The sequence below is a fragment of the Phoenix dactylifera genome, unplaced genomic scaffold, assembly GCF_009389715.1.
Source record: "Phoenix dactylifera cultivar Barhee BC4 unplaced genomic scaffold, palm_55x_up_171113_PBpolish2nd_filt_p 002771F, whole genome shotgun sequence".
NCBI lineage: Eukaryota > Viridiplantae > Streptophyta > Magnoliopsida > Arecales > Arecaceae > Phoenix > Phoenix dactylifera.
In genome coordinates, this window is record NW_024069892.1 from 834 (window position 1) to 23,259 (window position 22,426).

The 22,426-nt window shown below is 39.3% G+C and overlaps 2 protein-coding genes across 2 annotated transcripts; one reads left to right on the forward strand and one right to left on the reverse strand.

The window, feature by feature from the left end:
- The first annotated feature begins 12,364 nt into the window (after positions 1–12,364).
- LOC103706812 (protein FLOURY 1) lies at positions 12,365–13,604 on the forward strand. Its single transcript, XM_008791060.3, has one exon. It carries the CDS (start codon positions 12,509–12,511, stop codon positions 13,391–13,393), a length of 885 nt encoding a protein of 294 aa, XP_008789282.1. The 5' UTR covers positions 12,365–12,508; the 3' UTR covers positions 13,394–13,604.
- A 3,882-nt stretch (positions 13,605–17,486) lies between these two features.
- LOC103706813 (glutamine synthetase nodule isozyme-like) lies at positions 17,487–22,206 on the reverse strand. The gene is made up of 13 exons (XM_008791061.3): positions 22,026–22,206; positions 21,170–21,209; positions 20,937–21,040; positions 20,759–20,807; positions 19,979–20,085; positions 19,771–19,858; positions 18,983–19,111; positions 18,816–18,890; positions 18,645–18,698; positions 18,475–18,512; positions 18,166–18,325; positions 18,014–18,074; positions 17,487–17,899 (listed from the first exon to the last, which is right to left on the reverse strand). Exons 1-13 carry the CDS (start codon positions 22,097–22,099, stop codon positions 17,808–17,810), a joined length of 1,071 nt encoding a protein of 356 aa, XP_008789283.2. The 5' UTR covers positions 22,100–22,206; the 3' UTR covers positions 17,487–17,807.
- Between the last annotated feature and the right edge of the window lie 220 nt (positions 22,207–22,426).

Below are 22,426 nucleotides of genomic sequence, written 5' to 3' on the forward strand. Positions count from 1 at the left end.
ATATATATATATATATATATATATATATATGAATGAACGAATGGAAGAAAAAAAGAAAAGAAAAAAAGAAGAGAAGGAAAGAAAAAGAAGAAAAGAAAAGAAGAAGAAAAAGGAAAGATAAAGAAGAAAAAGGAAAGAAAAAGGAAAGAAAAAGAAGAAAAAGGAAAGGGAAAGGAAGAAAAGGAAAGAAAAAGAAAGAAAAAGAAAGAAAAGAAAAAAAGGAAAAAAAAAAGAAAAAAAAGGAGAAGAAAAAGGAAAGAAAAAGAATAGAAGGAAAGAAAAAGAAGAAAGAAAAGGAAAGAAAAGGAAGAGAAGGAAAGAAAAAGAAGAAGAAAAAAAGAAAAGAAAAAAAAAGGAGAAGAAAAAGGAAAGAAAAAGAAAAAAAAAGAAAGAAAGGAAAGAAAAAGAAGAAACGAAAAGAAAAAAAAAAGAAAAATAATGAGTGAGTGGCAGTTAGGTTAGTAAGCTTGATACACAGGTAATATAGTTGTTGTGGGATGGGTTCCCAGATAGTCCCACATCGGCTAATCAGCGGAAAGGTCTGTGCCTTATAATGAGGAGGTGCAAACCTTTCCTCCAGAGGGCCCTTTTGGGGTGGCGGCAGCCGCTGGGCCGGTTCACCCGATCTCCAAAAAAAGGACAAAACCGTGAGGGGTGGCGGCAGCCGCTGGGCCGGTTCACCCGATCCCCAAAGCGGACAATACCTCTGGAAGGGACGCGGATGCTTTCCCTGCTCGGCCGGTGTGCGGGCTGGTGTCGAGGTTCCGACCCCACATCAGATGGCGCTAGAGGAAGGGCCCCGGCCACGCACAGACCTTCCACTGGGGGGGCTGTGTTGTGGGATGGGTTCCCAGATAGTCCCACATCGGCTAATCAGCGGAAAGGTCTGTGCCTTATAATGAGGAGGTGCAAACCTTTCCTCCAGAGGGCCCTTTTGGGGTGGCGGCAGCCGCTGGGCCGGTTCACCCGATCCCCAAAAAAGGACAAAACCGTGAGGGGTGGCGGCAGCCGCTGGGCTGGTTCACCCGATCCCCAAAGCGGACAATACCTCTGGAAGGGACGCGGATGCTTTCCCTGCTCGGCCGGTGTGCGGGCTGGTGTCGGAGTTCCGACCCCACATCAATAGTATAGCACACGTTTAAGTAAGCTTGGCACACAATTAATCAATGTTTTCACTTAATATAGCCTGACACAGTTTTCTGTTTTATGCACACAGTTTACCGTTTCCTGCACATAGATATAGTTTTTGTACACACAGTTTAGTTAAGCTATCTGATTTTGGTAAAATATTTCGAATCAATTATAATGATGTGGTAGATACTTAATATAGGTTTTCTTGTGAGCCAAGTCTTACCTTAGCATGGCGCATAGTCGATTAAACTTGAAACACACTTAACTAACTATGGTACGTACTTAATTAACCTCGAAATATAGTTTTCTGTTCTGTGCACACAGGTTACTATTTCATGCACATAGGTATAGTTTCTCTGCATACAGTTAAGTTAACCATGCTATATTACTTGTATACCAAGCTTACTAACCTAATTGCCACTCACCTAATATTTTCTTTTTTCTTCTTTTCTTTCTTTTTCTTTTTTTCTCTTCTTTTTCTTTCCTTCTCTTCTTTTTATTTTCTTTTTATTCTTTTTCTTTCCTTTTCTTCCATTTTTCTTTTCTTTTTTAATATTGGTAGATATAGTGGAAGAAAAGACAAAAAAAAAAGAAGAAAAAGAAAAGAAAAAAAAGAAAAGAAAAAAAAGAAGAAAAAGGAAAAGGAAAGTAAAAGAAGAGAAGAAAAGAAAAATGAAGAAAAGGAAAGAAAAAAGAAGAGAAGGAAAGAAAAAGAAGAAAAGAAAAAAAAAAGTAAAAGGAAAGAAAAAAGAAGACCATTAAGTATTCTATGTGCACAATTAAGTCTTTCCTGAATACAGACTTAATTGTATATAAAGAATACTTAACTGCGTACAGATAGCACTTAACCGTGTGCATCACACAATTAAGTATTCTCTGTACAGAATTAAATCTTCTCTGCACACAGTTAAGTATTCTCTACATCACACAGTTAAGTGTGTACAGAGAATATTTAACTGTGTGCATCACACAATTAGGTTTTCTCTATACACAATTAAATTTTCTCTGCACACACTTAAATCTTCTTTATACACAGTTAAGTGTTCTCTGCATCACACAATTAAGTGTGTGCAGAGAAGATTTAATTGTATACAGAGAACACTTCACTGTATGATGCACACAATTAAGTATTCTCTATATACAATTAAGTTTTTTCTGTACATACTTAAATGTGTGATGCAGAAAATACTTAACTCTGTGCAGAGAAGGAAAGAAAAAGAAAAAGAAAGAAAAAGAAGAGAAGGAAAGAAAAAGAAAAAAAGGAACAAAAAAGAAGAAAAGGAAAAAAAGAAAAAAAGAAAAAAAAAAGAAGAATAAAAAGGAAAGAAAAAGAAAAAGAAAGAAAAAGAAGAGAAGGAAAGAAAAAGAAAAAAAAATGAAAGAAAAAGAAGAAAAGGAAAAAAAAGAAAAAAAGAAAAGAAAAAAAGGAAAAAAGAAAAGAAAAAAAGAAGAAGAAAAAGGAAAGGAAAAAAATACTTAATTGTGTGATGCATAGAAAAGTTAATTGTGTGTAGAGAAGATTTAAGTGTGTGTGCAGAGAATACTTAATTGTGTACAGAGAATATTTAACTTAACTATGTGATGTATATAACACTTAAGTGTGTGCAGAGAAAATTTAAATATGTGCAGAGAAGATTTAATTGTGTATAGAGAACATCTAACTGTGTGATGCACACAATTAAATGTTCTCTGTACACAATTAAATCTTCTCTACACACACTTAAATCTTCTTTATACACAGTTAAGTGTTCTCTGCATCACACAATTAAGTGTGTGCAGAGAAGACTTAATTTTGTACAGAGAACATTTAATTGTGTGCATCACACGGTTAGGTGTTCTCTATACACAATTAAATCTTCTCTGCACATATTTAAATTTTCTCTGCACACACTTAAGTGTTATATACATCACAGTTAAGTTAAATATTCTCTGTACACAATTAAGTATTCTCTGCACACACACTTAAATCTTCTCTACACACACTTAACTGTTCTATGCATCACACAGTTAAGTATTTTTTTCCTTTCCTTTTCTTCTTCTTTTTTCTTTTCTTTTTTCTTTTTTTCCTTTTCTTCTTTTTCTTTCTTTTTTTCTTTTTCTTTCCTTCTCTTCTTTTTCTTTCTTTTTCTTTTTCTTTCCTTTTTATTCTTCTTTTTTTTTCTTTTTTCTTTTTTTCCTTTTCTTCTTTTTATTCTTTTTTTTCTTTTTCTTTCCTTCTCTTCTTTTTCTTTCTTTTTCTTTTTCTTTCCTTCTCTGCACAGAGTTAAGTATTTTCTGCATCACACAGTTAAGTATGTACAGAAAAGACATAATTGTATATAGAGAATATTTAATTGTGTGCATCATACAGTTAAGTGTTCTCTGTACACAATTAAGTCTTTTCTACACACATTTAAATCTTCTTTTTTTCTTCTTTTTTTTTCTTTTGTTTTTTTCTTTTTTCGTTTTTTCTTTCTTTTTTCTTTTTTTTACTTTCTCCTCTCGTGAGGCCGACGACGCCAAAAGGGGGCTGTGCCATGGCGGCAGCGGGAGGGGGCCCGGCCGCAGCCAATTTATTTATTTATTTATTATTTTATTACAATATATTATTTATTTATTTATTTATTCGTTCATCACATATATATATGTATTTATTTTTCTTTTCTTTCTTTTTTTCTTTTTATTTTTTAATTTTCTTCTTTTTCTTTTCTTTTCTTCTTCTTTTTTCTTTCCTTTTCTTCTTTTTTCTTTCTTTTCTTCTATTTTCTCATTCCGTGAGGCTGATGGCGCCAGAAGGGGGCCGGGCTGTCATGCCCCGAGCCCGAGGCGCGGCAGACGCCGCACGCTCGCACGGCGGGCCGCACGGGCGCGCAAGGCAGCAGATCATATCAAAGCAGATACAAATATTCAAAACTGACATAATTATTTAAATTGTTCAAAAGCGGTTTTACAAAATTTCAAATAACAAATGCTTACGTAAGTCAAATGACCAAACTAAACTAACTAAAATGCCAACAACTGAAAAATCATCGAAAAATCTAACGCACTCCCCAATCCCGTGCGATCAAGCCTCTGGATCTGAAAAACAAAGAAAATAAAATAATGAGCTACACTAGCCCAGTAAGCAACAAAATACCCCAAAGTGGGGTCAGAGCATATCAGATCAAAATACAGGATAATGTCCGGAATAAATCATAAATAACATCATTTTACTATTTTCAAAACTTATTATCATTTTTTTAAAAAAAACTCTGATACCAGAATCTCAACATAATAGGCTACGGCCACGTAACCCAGTGGCATGGGTTGCACAAGGTGCCAAACACCACTATTATTAAGCACCGGTGGTACGGTGTCCAAACACCACTATTATTAAGCACCGGTGGTACGGTATCCAAATACCACTATTCTAATCACCGGTGGTACGGTGTTCAAATACCACTATTCTAATCACCGGTGGTACGGTGTCGAAACCGGTTCCTCACAGATACAAGTCGACAGGGCCAACGTATAATCCCCATTGGCAGGGCCAGAACAGAACAGAACAGATCATAGCCATGCTGAGAATGCATATATATATATAAAAAATATATTTCATAAATTGCCCAGTCATAGTTTACGGATTTCAGAGCATAATTTTCAAATGAAATTTAACATGCCAGACCCATTTTACTAAATACAAAACATATTTTAAAGTACTAATAATTATTTTACCAAATAATTTAGAAAAATGCACATTGAAGTATTAAGTTACTTACTTCTTCTCGCTTGATTCCTACTTCAGGTAGACGAATCAGGTTCACCTGTTAAAGTTTAATTAATTTTTTGTTAATTTCAGACTAAGCAAAATTCAAAAATAATACTATTGGACATGGTCCAACAGAGCCCAAAGTTGGCCCATAATGGGCATGGCCTGATAGGGCCCATATCGGACTCGGCCCAATGGGCCCGCATAGACTCGGCTAAATAGGAACCCCATGGTTGGCTTCTAATTGGTTCATTTATGCAATAAAATTTATTGCAGGGACTAATATTTAATTTCAGGGTAATGTTCTATAATAAAACTTGAGTGAGAGGACTAAATAACTATTGTTGGGGACCTTTATGTAATAAGTCTTTCCTATAGGGATAAAATACAAATTACTGAAGATCCTATTTCTGAAATAGCATACTGCCAAGGGCTTAACTGCAAATAATCTGTTTACTGGTCTAATGGGTTTGGGTTTCGGGTCCCGGGTTTCGGGTTCGGGTTCGGATTTCAGTTCAGGTTCAGGTTCAGGTTCGGGTTCTCGAGTTTGATCTGGGTTTCGGGTTCGGATTTTTTTTTTTTTTAAACCGGGCCCATGTTGGGCCCACAGTGAACCGGGCCCAGATCGGGCCCACTGTGAACAGGGCCCATGTTTGGCCCTGTTCGGCCCGTAGGGTCATCTTCCTCCCCCAATCCCCCCCACGGCAGGGGAAGACCGAGAGGGAGAGCGGAAGAGGAAGGGGCGGTGGCAGCGGCGGCGGGGTGGCCGGAGGCCACCCCTCAGTCGACGGCCAGCCGGCCGCAGTGGCGGCCGGCGGTCGTTGCGGTGGCTGGGGTCGAGATCAACCGAGAATGCTCTCGGTTGATGGGGCCAAAACAGATGGAGGAAGCGGGCTTACCGGCGGTGGCAGAGGCGGCGGAGGGATCTCGGCCGAGGGAGGCTCGGTCCGGTGTCAGGCGGCGGCGGCGACGCTTGAACCCAAGGAGATAGGTCTCAGAACAGGGGGTGGCCGCGAGGGGGATCCGGGCGGCGCTCGGTCGGGAGGGTACACCGGTCGGAGAAGAGGAGGAGGGAAGGAAGAAAGAGGAGGAGGAGGAGACGGAGGAGAGGGAGGGCTCGGTGATCGTCTCAGAAGGAGGAGGAAAGGGGCTTTATAGCCCTATGGTAATGGCTCTCCGCCGCGTGAATCACGGCGGCCAAGCGAGATCAGCGGCCGCTCGTGCGGCCGCGGGGTGGACGCGAAACCACCGCGATGTAGCCGCGGAGGGTCCGCGATGTAGCCGCGGAGGGTCCGCGGCGTCCTTGTGCCCGGAGAAGTCGGAGGGGATCGCGTCTGCGATCCCCTGTTCTGCCCCTTCCAAAAGAGGAAGACGGGGCTGAAGTCGGCTGGGGCTGCCGACTTCAGCCCGAATCTCACATTCTCTTCCCCTTAAAAAAATTTCATCCTCGAAATTTAAGAGATCTATGTCTTTCAAATTTAGAAATGCTCAGCCTATATAAATCCAAGATCTCATTCTCCTCGATCAAAATCAGTGTGATAGATAACTTTGAATCAGTTATCAAAAAATTCATATAACTCGTAAGATTAACACTAAATAACAGACTGACTAAAATTTCAGATTGAAATTATCATCTTGATCCACGTTCACTCGAGATCGAATCAGGATCAATTCACAACAGGATTGATTAAAATTAGTTGTGTTTGGGATAGAACTTGAAATGAAATAGATTTCATACACTTATCATGGTAGTGTGCTGATCCCTCAAAGGATAATGACCAACCTTAGAGTCAAATCATTAAATGGCTAGAAATGTAATTCACAAAATGAACATGTACTGATGATCATTAGATTGCAACGGTCTATCTCAAAAATGATTTGCATCAAATCACAAGAGCAGGTCTGAGAAGGTAAAGTATTGATACCATGATTCAATATACCACAAAGCTTTTAACTTAAACTTATAAATCATAAGATAGGAGCAGATAATGCATGGTTTATTCAGATACTTAACAAATTAGACCATATTTGGTCAACAATCAACTAACCTGAGTCATGATACGCTCAAATTATTATTTTCTTAGCATACCTAAACATAGCAAAGTTTATACAGAAGATAACATAATCATATCATGATTGACCTGAGAATCAATAGTGTTCACCTTTCCTTATTAACAAAATCTTTCATTATTGAATAACAGTCTTTTATCATAACATGTTACCAAAACACAGTCAATATTTTTGACCAGTTTAAATTTACTCAGTCCATCAAATTTCCGCTGCGCAACTCAGATCAATATCCTCCAAACTTTCTTAATGATCCCAAATTATCAGCATTTTTTTTTCTTTTTAATATCCAAGCAAAATTTTATCCTTGCTTCCCAAGTACACTAGGTCATGATTAACCCTTGAGATAGTTGTCGTATTTGTACCATCATATAATCAAGTAATCATATTCTAGATCCAGATTTGAACTAAGCCAATTCTAGTTTCTCTTGACAATTCCATTATACAAGTTAATATTTATTCTAAGCTTTGATAATTAAAAGATTCTAGATTAGCTTACTCAGGAGCCTAGTCAATCATCCTGAATCTTTTCTTTAGGCTAAACTTATTTGGGTCTCTCATGAAATCCCACTTGCATTTCTCATATGGTGAGACAAAATCCATAATCAACTCATGGCCTTGATTTATAAATATTTAATTCACAAGAATCTAATAATCTAGTTTAAAGATTTACAAAAAATTTCCACCCAGATATAAGCTCTATGATTTTACATTGAGATCAACTCCTCAAATAAGTAAAATATTTTTATTTGCAGTACTGCAAACATTTCGGGATCTTGTAAATCTACTAGACTTAGAGAATCTACTAATAACACAATGATATCCATATCGATCAAAATCAAAAGTATTATACTTTCCAACAATCTTTTTTTTTTAATATTATTTTTAACAAGGAAAAGCATCAAGAACTTTTCCAAATCAAACAAGTCCAATTTTCGACCAACCCAAAAACATTTTAATCCACCAATATTCTCAAGATTTACTAATTGGCTTTCCATCAAAATATCAATCTTAATTGTTTCAAGTCTCAAATAGAGCCAAATAAGAACTCTTAAGTCTCATCCCCAAGTATATTTTCCTTCTATATACGAGCTCCATGCATGATCCACATACAGATTTCAATGAATATTTTCTAGTCCAACCTTTAAACATCTTTTTATAAATGAATCTTAATTTGCCACCAAAATAATTAACTTCAACTAGAAGCAATACCCACAGTGCCCGATATCAAGTTAAACTTAATTACGTTGCACGATAATATCCCATGACTAATATTCCTTCACTTAACTTAGTCAAAATCTAATTAATCATAACTTGAAATACAAATTGCTTTACCAAGAAAACTCTCAGAGTAGTTCATTCACACTTCGGTTACGACCATAATTAGATTGCATTCTAATGATAAAATAACTCAAATTTATCAATAACAAAAGCAAATAAATGCCTTCATCTAATGGCTTAATGTCTACCCATCTCTCAAACTTTCTGACGAATCCTAAAGATCCTAAAACACAATCCGTAGGAATCTGAAACCTGAGCTCTGATACCACCAAATCTGTCACGCCCCGAGCCCGAGGCGCGGCAGACGCCGCACGCCCGCACGGCGGGCCGCACGGGCGCGCAAGGCAGCAGATCATATCAAAGCAGATACAAATATTCAAAACTGACATAATTATTTAAATTGTTCAAAAGCGGTTTTACAAAATTTCAAATAACAAATGCTTACGTAAGTCAAATGACCAAACTAAACTAACTAAAATGCCAACAACTGAAAAATCATCGAAAAATCTAACGCACTCCCCAATCCCGTGCGATCAAGCCTCTGGATCTGAAAAACAAAGAAAATAAAATAATGAGCTACACTAGCCCAGTAAGCAACAAAATACCCCAAAGTGGGGTCAGAGCATATCAGATCAAAATACAGGATAATGTCCGGAATAAATCATAAATAACATCATTTTACTATTTTCAAAACTTATTATCATTTTTTTTAAAAAAACTCTGATACCAGAATCTCAACATAATAGGCTACGGCCACGTAACCCAGTGGCATGGGTTGCACAAGGTACCAAACACCACTATTATTAAGTACCGGTGGTACGGTGTCCAAATACCACTATTATTAAGCACCGGTGGTACGGTATCCAAATACCACTATTCTAATCACCGGTGGTACGGTGTTCAAATACCACTATTCTAATCACCGGTGGTACGGTGTCGAAACCGGTTCCTCACAGATACAAGTCGACAGGGCCAACATATAATCCCCATTGGCAGGGCCAGAACAGAACAGAACAGATCATAGCCATGCTGAGAATGCATATATATATATAAAAAATATATTTCATAAATTGCCCAGTCATAGTTTACGGATTTCAGAGCATAATTTTCAAATGAAATTTAACATGCCAGACCCATTTTACTAAATACAAAACATATTTAAAGTACTAATAATTATTTTACCAAATAATTTAGAAAAATGCACATTGAAGTATTAAGTTACTTACTTCTTCTCGCTTGATTCCTACTTCAGGTAGACGAATCAGGTTCACCTGTTAAAGTTTAATTAATTTTTTGTTAATTTCAGACTAAGCAAAATTCAAAAATAATACTATTGGACATGGTCCAACAGAGCCCAAAGTTGGCCCATAATGGGCATGGCCTGATAGGGCCCATATCGGACTCGGCCCAATGGGCCCGCATAGACTCGGCTAAATAGGAACCCTATGGTTGGCTTCTAATTGGTTCATTTATGCAATAAAATTTATTGCAGGGACTAATATTTAATTTCAGGATAATGTTCTATAATAAAACTTGAGTGAGAGGACTAAATAACTATTGTTGGGGACCTTTATGTAATAAGTCTTTCCTATAGGGATCAAATACAAATTACTGAAGATCCTATTTCTGAAATAGCATACTGCCAAGGGCTTAACTGCAAATAATCTGTTTACTGGTCTAATGGGTTTGGGTTTCGGGTCCCGGGTTTCGGGTTCGGGTTCGGATTTCAGTTCAGGTTCAGGTTCAGGTTCGGGTTCTCGGGTTTGATCTGGGTTTCGGGTTCGGATTTTTTTTTTTTTTAAAGCGGGCCCATGTTGGGCCCACAGTGAACCGGGCCCAGATCGGGCCCACTGTGAACAGGGCCCATGTTTGGCCCTGTTCGGCCCGTAGGGTCATCTTCCTCCCCCAATCCCCCCCACGGCAGGGGAAGACCGAGAGGGAGAGCGGAAGAGGAAGGGGCGGTGGCAGCGGCGGCGGGGTGGCCGGAGGCCACCCCTCAGTCGACGGCCAGCCGGCCACAGTGGCGGCCGGCGGTCGTTGCGGTGGCTGGGGTCGAGATCAACCGAGAATGCTCTCGGTTGATGGGGCCAAAACAGATGGAGGAAGCGGGCTTACCGGCGGTGGCAGAGGCGGCGGAGGGATCTCGGCCGAGGGAGGCTCAGTCCGGTGTCAGGCGGCGGCGGCGACGCTTGAACCCAAGGAGATGGGTCTCAGAACAGGGGGTGGCCGCGAGGGGGATCCGGGCGGCGCTCGGTCGGGAGGGTACACCGGTCGGAGAAGAGGAGGAGGGAAGGAAGAAAGAGGAGGAGGAGGAGACGGAGGAGAGGGAGGGCTCGGTGATCGTCTCAGAAGGAGGAGGAAAGGGGCTTTATAGCCCTATGGTAATGGCTCTCCGCCGCGTGAATCACGGCGGCCAAGCGAGATCAGCGGCCGCTCGTGCGGCCGCGGGGTGGACGCGAAACCACCGCGATGTAGCCGCGGAGGGTCCGCGGCGTCCTTGTGCCCGGAGAAGTCGGAGGGGATCGCGTCTGCGATCCCCTGTTCTGCCCCTTCCAAAAGAGGAAGACGGGGCTGAAGTCGGCTGGGGCTGCCGACTTCAGCCCGAATCTCACACGGGCTGTGGCGGCCGCAAGAGGGGGTCCAACAGCAGCAGCTTTATTTATTTATAATTATTTTATTTCATTAAAATATATTATTTATTTATTTATTTATTTATTTATCCGTTCATTCATATATATATATATATATATATATTGATGCATTTATTTATTTTTTTATTTTTCTTTTCTTTCTTTTTTTCTTTTCTTTGCTTCTTTTTCTTTCCTTTTCTTATTTTGTTTTCTTTTTCTTTTTTTTCTTCTCTTCTTTCCTCCTTCTTCTTTCTTCTTTCTTCTCCTTCCGCGAGCCGGCAGCGCCGGGAGGGGGCCGGGCCGCGGCGGCCACAGGAGGGGCCGCAGGAGGTGGGGCCGTCGGCGGTGGCAGCCGCGGTTGGCTAGCGGAGAACACCTCTCCTCCCGCTAGGCCGGCGGCTCCGGAAAGAGGCTGGGCCATGGCGAACGTGGGAGGAGGGCGGGTTGCTGCCGGCGATGGCCGCAGGAGGGGGCTCGTGAGGGGGCAGGGGCGAGGCCAATACTGGCGGCGCGGCCGCAGGAGAGGGCTTGGGAGGGGGCGGGGCCGTGGGAGGGGGCTCAGGAGGGGGCGGTGCTGCAGGAGGGAGCTCGGGAGGGGGCGGGGCCGCAGGAGGGAGCTCGGGAGGGGGTGGGGCGGGGCCGACGGCGGCCGCAGGAGGGAGCTCGGGCGGGGGTGGGGTCGCGGCTCGCGGGAGGGGGCTCGGGAGGAGGCGAGCCGGGGCCGGCGGCGGCCGCAGGAGGGAGCTCGGGCGGGGGCAGGCCATGGTCGGCGGGGGGTCTTTTTCTTCTCCTGGGAATGGGAGATGAGGAGGGCAGGGGCATTTTCGGCCTTTTCAAAAAAAATAAAAGGGGCTCAAGGACCGAGAATTAAACTTGGTAAAAATATTGGACGGGAGATTTTAAGACCGGTCAACCGGAACTTTTTATTATAGCGGGGTCTTTTGGAGGGTGGGGAATTAATTACCCCAAAAAAAAATTATCACTTCAAACCTTTCAAAATAGTTCATTCTAGTTTTTTTTTTTTTTTTTTTTTTTTTTTTTTTTTGAGGGGGTCTCCTTCCCAAGTCACATAGAATTTGGATATCTCACAAATACTATAATTAATATGAGAGATCTATGTAACTAAATTTTTTTGTTTGGGATTAAATAGTTTCTTATAGGCGAATTTGTGTATTCTCGATATCAAATATAGATTTAACTTTTTTAAGATCTCTCATCTCTATAGGTTCCACACATACCAACTTTTTTTTTTTTTTTTTTGCACATTTTCCATTCATTTGTTGATCACGTGCATTGCACCTGACTCTATCCGTATCTATTTTGTTGCATGCCTTCAAAGATTTCCGCTACGTCTTAACCTAGGTATGACCGTATCAGCCCCAGTTCCCAACCGCTACCCCACTTTGGTGATCAGCTACCATATCTCTACTTCAAGATAAACATAATATTCCACTAGGTTCTTGCCACGTAAATTTCGTAACACGTGTCAATTGGTCATAAACCCCTGATCTCCTCGCCCCCAATGCCCCCCATTCCAAATCTGGATCCCTCCCCTCCTCCCACCCAATTATTGGAGAAGGTAACATTCTCGATCTCTCTCTTCGACAAATAATTTCGTCACATTCACTCTAAATCGCTTGTTGTTTCGAAAAAAATTTGCTTCTTTTCCGCGATGAGCTTCGGGATCAAGGAGATCTGCCGCAGGGCCGGAACCCACTTGCAATCCACGGGAGGAGTCCTCTTCTTCCTGGCGCTCCACTTTGGATTACTGGCCTTTCTTTGGGGCTCTCCTTCCTCGAAAGATTGGAAGTTGGCGCTTGGCTTTCCTGTTTTCCCCTCTTTTAATATCATTTATAGACTCTGTGTGTTGCTTTCTCTGCTGTTCTTGGGATTTAGCGTGTGGCGCCTTGGCCGAGGGTTTGAGGAGCTTGAGGCGGTTCTTGGGCAATCCCGGAGGGTGACGGCCGATCGGCGAAGCGGGTTCGGCTTCGGTGGCGTTGTTTGTGCCTCCTGTGGCCCCAAGATTCAATCTTGGAAGGGTTATCGGGGTGGAAGTTTCAAGGGGGGCAAGGATCCCGTCGTGGAGAGAACTTGTTCGCTGAAATGTGAAGGTAGCAATTGCACTGGCTGGAACGGGATGAAAGATTTATCAGATGAGCGGGAAGCAGAGGAAGGGGCGGAAGATGGTGAGGAGGAAGAAGAGTTTGATGGAGATGAGCAAATGAAGTTAAGAAAGGAGATTGAGAAGGAGAGAAGGCTTCGGGCCGAGGCGGTCAGGCAGCTGGAGGAGGAAAGGAGGGCTGCTGATGAGGCAATGGCCAAGATTCTGTCCCTTCAAAATGAGAAAGCTTCTGTTGAGAGAGAGGCGAGGCGATACTGCGAAATAGCTGAACAGAGGAAGGTGTATGATCAGCAATGTATCGAGCAACTGCAGTGGCTTATAGAGAAACTTATATCAGAGAAGGGAGAGATGGAGGGGAAATTCGGGTCAGGTGGGCAAAAGATCATGGCTACAGAGAGTGAGGCCATGTTTGGAAAATCCACTGTAAGTTTGTGAGTCCATTGGTTTTTGCTTCGATAGAAACTTACACATGCACTGCCTTATTTGAATAATCATAGCTGGTGCCAGTACTTGTTTTTATGTGAGCTAGAGAGACACTTCTTGTTCTTGAAAGAGTTGTGAAACTTTGACTTGCAAATTGATTCCCAAATTTGGGGAGTGTACTTTTGTGGGATTTATTTATCTATATGGCATGGTTTGAGTGCAATTTTCGCAGGTGATGACGTGAATATCTGATGTTATAAGCATGTAACTGCATTGGTTACCAGACAAACACCAGAACTGGCAAAAATTAATAAGAGCACATGAAGTGAATTGATCTCAAATCATTTAGAGTGACTTGAGTGTTTGCTATCATTTAATTGCAAACATCTGAACGTACATAATTCATGATGATGGACGTAGTAACTTTATCTGAAATCATATAGATTTGATAATTTTAGGTTCTTTAACTTTTCGTGAAAGCGAATCTTGCAGCAGATGATAACAAACTTGAAGAACTGATTGGAAAACATGTAGAGGCCATTTGAAATGGTTGAGGAAACAGTCAAGGCAATTGAGAACAAAATTTCTGAGATTCCTCTCTTTTTCCAGTAATTACATATCTAAATTGGATTTCAGGATTGCCGATGGTTTTAAATTTTTCCTTTTCTTCCATTTTGGTATGAGATAGTGGATGTAGAACTCAGTATTCAACACAAATCCCATCGTACCTGTAGTAAGTTTGCAAGGTTCAGGACAATTTTTTTCATATTTGGTAGCAACTTACAAGCATTGATTTTTTAACAACCTTCATATCTGATGCAAGTAATAGTTTAATGTGGCTGACAGAGAATTAATAAATGTTTACACATGTTCCCGTTGCTCTTCAAGACTTGCGAGAAAGTAAACTGAAAATGGAATCCCAATTTACAGAAGTTTACTACTTGGGATTATAATCTGGCTTGATTCAGCTACAGTTTTCTTTGGTGACGATTTGAATATTGGCTGGTTTAATAAGTTCATTGCATTGCCAAAACAGAACATACATCAGGAAGTAATCAACTTTTGAGGCTACATGGAGTGACTTTCTGTCAGATCATGTAGGGCGACAGTTTCAACTCATTTTGTTTTTCTACCATACAGTGAAAGTAAGACCAACGAACGTCACTACTTTTTTTTTCCAATTTTATTTTTTATGTTACCTTTAAGAGAGCCTCTACATACGGTAGTAAAGTGCACAGCAAGTGTTCTTTGACTTTATTTCGGGTGATGGAGAAATTATTCAAACATCTAATCAAGTGCAGTTATTTTTTTGAAATAGAAGCTTACAGGATTTACTGAATTGCTATATATATCCACTTGAGGCATCATCATCTTTAGTGGTTGTTCATTGTGACATTACATATATTGCAACTAATTTCCTTTGAAACTTACTTGCAACAGGTTTTATAGAGCCTGGGCTAGAACCATACGTTACCCTCTGTATTCTATTTGTCTTCTGTCATGGAAATGTCTAAGCTCGAATAAGTGACCATTTTTATGTGATTTCTATATCTTAAAGAGTCACGTAAGTTCATCCCTTGCATCTTTTTTGTGTCTACCAATCTTCTCTTCTTTATATTTTGCTTTTTTCGTTCGTTCTCTCATAAATCTCCATCATAAATCATTCCCAAACTCTGTTTAGCAGCCGGCATTGCTGGGAGTCCCAGTAACTTTGTTAGATGCATAGAGTCTTCAAGGGAATAAAACCATAGGTTTAAAAACTTGACTGGTCAACTCATGCTCAATTGAATCTGCTCAACTTGCTAAGGGCCAAGTCAACTCAAACTGCTATTTAAATACGGCACACATTCTGTTTCCTATGTCTTTTATATTTATGCAACTATTGAGCATCTTAAAAAAATATGCAATTAGGTGCTAGATGTTTAGCTTTCCATTATTCAACATCAGGCTTTTTTTTTCCTTTCTTTAATTAATCATTAGAAGTCTGATTGCTTAATCCAAAGAACTATTATTTCAATGTTGCAACTCATTGTGTTTCCTGAGTCTTTTAGAATTATGCAACCATTGAGCACCTTACGCAAAATTTGCAATTACGGGTGCTAAGGCTTTGCTTTCTATGATTCAACATTGGACATTTATTTACTTTCTTTAATTAACCAGAAGGCTTAATGCTTCATCTAAATTCATTTTTGAACCCACCTGATGATTAAGTTAGAAAGCACCAAACAACGTGAATTTTTGTTTCTAGATATTTTTTTTAAATATAAATTATTCTCAGCTGCTCGAACTTTCAATCTGGATGGTCCATCATTGACTTTGAATTGTTAAATATATTTTTTTAAAATTTAATTTAAAGTAAATACTCCAACTTTATACTTCATCTCTCCAATAAAATGGGCAATCTGCACAAAAGCCCAGACAAATTTTATCCTTTATTCACCTTTCTCATATTAACTGGAGATGTACACAACATCCTAGATTGAAAGGATAAAGACAATAGTTATTTATTATCTACCAGAAAAAGAAAAAAAAACTTGATAATTACATAAGGGTAGGAGAATCCATAAAATTGCTCAACCAATTATAATTCTGGAAGACTTCTTTAAAAAAATTATAAATAAATAAATCTCTTAGACAAGGAGAGCTGTTAGTTTTCTTTTTTAGTGAAAACCTGTTACACCACTACTAGTTTTTTTTTCTTCCTCAAACTTCTCTTTTTCTCTCATGAGCATATATGTTCATGTGGTGAGGAATTTTAATGGAATACAGGCTAGACCACCAAATTGCCCAAACAATGAGATGGCTGTCTTCACCTGGGAGACAATTTGTCCATATGCATTGATAAGCTGATAGTCAGATTATGACAATTATTAGCAGAAATTGTGTCTAGTACCTTAACCTGGTTACTCACCCAATTTGGACACATCTATGATTCAAAACCTTATCACCAAAATGCAAGACTTGTGTGAACCACTGCCCATTCATGTGTAGCAGTTGTTTATAATCCCTGTTGAGAGAAGATGACTGTTGATTTGAGAAGACTTGTCTGTGGACAAGATCCATATTTTGACATGTCGTGCTTCAAGACTCCAGAATAAAGAGCCTCAAATGTCCTGGTCTCTTAGAAAAGGAGCCTCAATTGTCTTGTGCCACTACCAACAGGGGGAGCACAAATTAGCTCCTTTCATGGTGTAATTGCCTTGTAGAATCTGATACTAATCTGATATTGCCCTTTGGGTGATCAGGTTCTTGCCGAAAGAGCATGAGTTGCATTCTAAATCGAAAGCAAATTGGCCATGCTCTCCAAGAGAATGATTGCCACTGGATTTGCAATTGAAAAGAAGATTCCGCCTGATGCTGATCCAACAACTTTCATGCATATTCTTCAAATCTTAAATATTCAAATACTTCATTATAATATAAGGGTTAAGTGGCTTATTACATCACATTGGAACTTTCCATTCCTAAAACCAACCTCCTTTGTTTCTCAGCTGTCACTAAGAAAAGGCAATCCCAGAATTCATTCCACACTGGCAACACATTAGAGTCATAAAATCTAAGAAAATTGAGTTGTGCTTAGATCTGATATGCCTCTTGAATCTAAGATTCGTAGCGATCCTATCCCATTTCTGACAATATTAAGAAAATAACAACTCACAGAAACAATGAGCAAAGAAATTTTATTGAGAAAGTGGCCAGGGATTTGAACCTCATCTGACAACATTATGAGATGTTAATTTACCCAGAAGTTTAAGTACAGAGCTGTATAGCATGAAGTGTCTGCTTCAAATGACAACATAATATGCTTGGTAATTGACTATCAAACATAGCTCTCTTGGGGAGAAAAGTCATCTTTTAGCTAATGGAAAGCTTTGAATTTGTTCTACTCACCAAAACCAATATTTTGTAGCCTTGTGTGAATTTAATATAAGATGTAAAGATAATGGACAGCAATTGCAAAACCACTAGCTTTCCACTAGAGTTTTTAGATCAGAAATCCAGAAGTAGATTCCTTCAAAAGCATTTGCTATGCACTCAAAATATGGCCTCCACATGTAGAAAACCACAAATCAAGTATAATTGCTTATTCAATTAACACAAGGTGATAATAAAAGAACAGCAATGCATAACCATCCAAAAAGACTGAAACGGACAAACAACTGCAACCTCCTTTGGGAGACAGTATTTCATGTATAGATTTATTGCTTCTGTTTTTGGGGATACAGTGAAATAACAAGGCAGGGGGAAGAATCAGTTATAGCTAAGCCCACCTGCTTGACTACTAGATCCCAACAGGACAATGACTCAACCTTGGACTGCTAAGATGACCAGAAAGCCAATCAAGACCACAGATGAAAAATAAAGAGCTCCCAATGCAATGCAAAGGTAGAAGGTCCCCACAAAGAACAGGACAGATCTGCAACACTCATGGCTTCCAAAGGATGGTAGTCTCAGCAATCATGGAAGTGACAACATAGGGATCCATGTTTGATGCTGGCCTCCGATCCTCAAAATAACCTGAAAACAAGAAAATACTCGCTACTGTGATCCTGTTTAAGGTTGTTGATGATATAATGAAGTTGCAGAGCAAGAATGGACGTAGTAAGAATGGTAAAAGTAGAAGAATGGGACCTTTGCCATTCTTCTCGGTCTCACGGCCTACTCGGATGGATGCACCACGGTTTGCAACTCCCTGTCAACCATGGAACACAAGTAAAACAAACATTTTTTTTTGAAATTTATTCCCCCACGAACATTATTGTGATCGATAGAACTGCACATACCCATACGAAGGTGTTGATATCAGCAGTCTCATGCCGTCCGGTGAGGCGGCGCTCATTTCCTTCTCCATAAGCAGCAATGTGCTCCTTGTGCCTCTTGCCGAGCTTTTCAATGGCCTTCTTTATGACTTCATAGCCTCCATCACTTCTCATGGATTTGGTACTGAAAGCAAAATAAAGAGAAGAAAATTCAAGAATACATTTTAAAAAAAACTTGAAATGCTGAAAAGGTGATTTATAGGATTGGTTTTACTTAAAAGATAAACAAAGCAATTCAAGCTGTGAATCATGGCTCAAGGTGAACTGGAATACCTGTAGTTTGTGTGAGCACCAGCACCATTCCAATCTCCCTAATGGCACCAAACATTCAGAAACAATATCACACCAAACATCATGATTATCATCATACATTTTAAGAAACAAATTACAGAATGCCAGAGAACTAAGCGCAGCGAGAGAAAGAAGACGAGAACTAATCCTACCTTGATCGGCTTAGGGTCAAAGGAGAGAACCGCACCTGCAATTTCAGTGATCCTCTGCAGACAGCAAAAGGCAAATAGAAATTAGCCAGGAACAAACAGCGAACTTAATCAAATTTATTTCAAAAAGTGGGAGTTATTTATATCATATCCATTTGGTTTTTTGCAACTTACCTCCAGTATGTAGCGAGCAACCCATAATTCATCACCAGCAGATATGCCAACAGCAGGGCCAACTTGGAATTCCCACTGTATAACATTAGCAATGCTAAATGATGTCATATAAGGAAGAAATGTAGCCTTTCCAACAAAGGGGCAAAAATAGAGAATGTCGATGTTACTTGGCCTGGCATAACTTCGCCATTGATACCACTGATGTTGATCCCTGCGTATAGACAAGCTCTGTAGTGGGAATTAACTATGTCCCTCCCAAAAGCTTTGTCTGTGCCTGCAGCACAATAATAGGGACCCTGGTACATAATGCACATTCATTAGATGCGAATGAAAGGTTCAAACATGGCACGATACGAGAAAAAAACATTCTTATTCAGAATTAGCAAAGAATAGCATCAACAAGATCAGCACTGCAGATGAGAAGAAGAAATTCGTCGTCGAGAACTTTTAAAAAAGAAATGCTTGAAAGAATAAAAATCAGGTAGCAGTTGGCACTTTCTAAGCAAATCAATATTGGCATTTTATGATATATAGTGTGCTCTGGAGTAAAGAAAGTCCAAAAGATTGCGAAGAGAACGTATAAATAACAAAAGCTTCAGAGTTTCAGAAAATCAGAAATCAGCACAACAACAGAAGTATGATCTTTTTCTTTTCCTCAAAATAAGCTTCATTGTGTTTTATTGCTACTTTCCTATGTTTCTCTATGATTTACAAAGCAACTCTAGAGGCTAGAGTCAGAATTTTCTTAAAATGAGAAAAAGGTTAGAGAACCATCAAAATGTATCTTCCAGAAAAGATTTTTCACACATTTGCGTGGCACAACTCAATAAAAATTAGAGAAAAAAAAGCCATATAAGAACTGACCATGCATAAATCATGTAACAACAATATATAAAACAAGAGAGAAGAAAGAAATCTCCCATACAAGCACCTGAAGCTATTTCATAGTTAATACCTGCGGACCGGGGTAGCCACCCACAGGCCACCCAAGTGGCCATTGGACATCCTTCTGCAGGAGAGTGTACTCCTGCTCTATTCCATACCTGTTTTTCATTTAAAAAGAGAGACCAAATCAAAATGAGCAGAAACACAATCATCCCAAATTAATAAAAATGTTGAAATTATCAAACAATACAACAACATAAGCATTTATGGATATATACCAAGGTTCCTCAGAAACAACATGAGGATGGCTAAAAATCTTAGCAGCGTTGAATCTTTTATTTGTAGGGATCGGCTCGCCTGCTGGGGTATAACAGTCACACATGACCTAGATGTCCATTAAAAAGAATAGATATCATTACATAAGTTGAAATACAGTAAGGTGACAAGAAAATTTCAAATAACCTACACTAATCCAAATCAATGATAAGAATGACAGTGGGAATTTAAAATCTGATGAGTAAAATAATTTTTAGAAAATTGTAAAGTAAGAAGCTTGGAACAAAGAGAATCATAAAAAGTAATTATAAACCCAAGACTAGAAAGGAAAATATTTCATTAATTTCTACTGAGAGAGAACACCATGATAAATTTCTATTTGCTGCTAAATTATGAGATGCATATTATGTAGCAACATGACAACCAACAGAAATTAAATATTAACCGTATGCCGCTCCATTTTGCACTCCTCAATTTACAAAGAACTAATTCCAGTGCTATTAGTTTTTACAGGAGCCAATAAAATGACCTCACTTAATGATCTTTCATGCATGTAAATTATCAGATATAATTTCTAAAGACTAAGTCTTAACTACAATTGAGAGAAAACAAAAAGCAGCAAATCGGATGAATCAAAAACTCGTATTGGTAAGTTTAAATGAATTTATAAAAATTGGGCAACTTAAAGAAATTCCAATAAATTTAAACCAAACATCAAAAGACCATTGGATGAAGAGTTATGAAGGTTATGGGAAGCAGACTAAGGAAGAAGATATACTTACAAGAATATTGTTCCCCCTCCTAAAAGGATCCCTGAAAATGGCTTGAGGACTACACATCCACATCAAAACATTAAGTGCAAATACAAACATGGTATTATAGCCACAGGAATTAAAGACATAACTTTCAAAAGACCATTAAATGATAAAAGGTATAGATGGATGGGGGTGCAAGACTTACTATAGTATCACTTCACTGTCCTCACCAGGAGCTTGACCTGTGCTCGAACCATCATAATTCCACTTTGGGAGTTTGCTAGCGTCAGTAACAGGCCGGGGCAGTGTCTGTTTAATAAGGAAAGATGAGTGATTTGCCAAAAAGGATGTAATATAGCCCAACAAACTGAACTAATCAAAGCCTCACCTGAAGAGAACACAAGAAAAGTAATAGAGATTTGGATGTAAATGTCTTACCCTTGCCTTGCTTCGGATGTCCATACCAGATCCTCCAATCCTGTTGTACATGGAAAACAGATTATTAAAACAAAACTGAAAGAAAAAAAAAGCAATACAGAATTATTGAACGTTTGGAACAAATAGTGGTTTTTCCCACATGGCCGGATAGAAACACAACTAGAAACCAATTGATAATGAAAAGAAACGATCAAACAACCTAAACTAATAAGTGGGAAAAGACACATGAAATGCAATAAAGAAGAAGAAGAAGAAGAAGAAGAAGAAGATACAAATTGCCAACAGAAATAGAAATATTTGTACTGAAGACCAAATGTAAGTTCTTCAACAGGGGAAAAATACAGGAGAAACTTAAGATGAGGGAAGGATCCAACCAATATGGTAAACTACTACTACAAGAAATAGAGAGCATCAGAGCAGAGACTTACACCAGGAAGTCCAACCAAACTCCAGTACAGCCAAAACCAAAACTAACATGGAAAAGGATTAAAAAAAAACCAAAAACAGCCCATACTCATGTCGTAAAAACTCAAAGTAGACCGCAAAGGAGCATTTTTTTCCAGCAAGAAATGAATCAGAAAACAGCCACCAAACAACCAAACCGTAGGGAGATTTGAAAAATACGAAGCCTCACAAAATCACCACCACAGCATAAACTAAACTAGCATAAAGGACATCAAACAAAAAGAACATTCATAATCATATCATGAAAACCCGAAACAAACCAAAAAGGTGAGATTTTTCCATCAAAACATCAACCAAAGGACAGTTTTTAAGGTAAAACTCGATAAAAAAACCAGAAAAGCTAACAAGAAAGCGGGAAAAATCGAAAAAGATGAAGAGGTGAAGAACGAACCATATGTACTCGGCTATGATCTTCTCCGTGGTTTCAGAGAAGTTCAGGTTGATGAGATCTGTGAGCAGAGACATGGCTGCGAGCCTGCAACGAAGCGAAGAGAACCCAGAAATGGAGAGTGAAAGCACGAGAAAGAGCAAGGAAAAGAGGTGGCGATGGCAGAGCGTTTATATAAGCGGCGTTGGTGGTGGGATCATGGATTCTAGATCCTAGAAGGAAAATAATTAAGGACAAAATAAAAATATCAATTAAATATTTATTTATTATATACTTTTATACTTTTTTTTGAAGGAATTATATATACTTCTATCCTTAAAAACCGTAAATTGGTGTTATAAAAGTTTTAGACAAGAGGGAGGGAGAGGGGGGGAGAGAGAGAGAGAGTCATTGGTGACTTGCGA

Coding starts and splice junctions, on each gene's coding strand:
- LOC103706813 (XM_008791061.3), bottom strand. CDS start 22,099: ATGTCTCTGCTCACAGATCTCATCAACCTGAACTTCTCTGAAACCACG. Junction 19,112..19,770: donor GTGGCTACCCCGGTCCGCAG/GTATTAACTATG, acceptor ATTATGTACCAG/GGTCCCTATTATTGTGCTGC. Junction 17,900..18,013: donor GACCGAGAAGAATGGCAAAG/GTCCCATTCTTC, acceptor TCTTGTTTTCAG/GTTATTTTGAGGATCGGAGG.
- LOC103706812 (XM_008791060.3), top strand. CDS start 12,509: ATGAGCTTCGGGATCAAGGAGATCTGCCGCAGGGCCGGAACCCACTTG.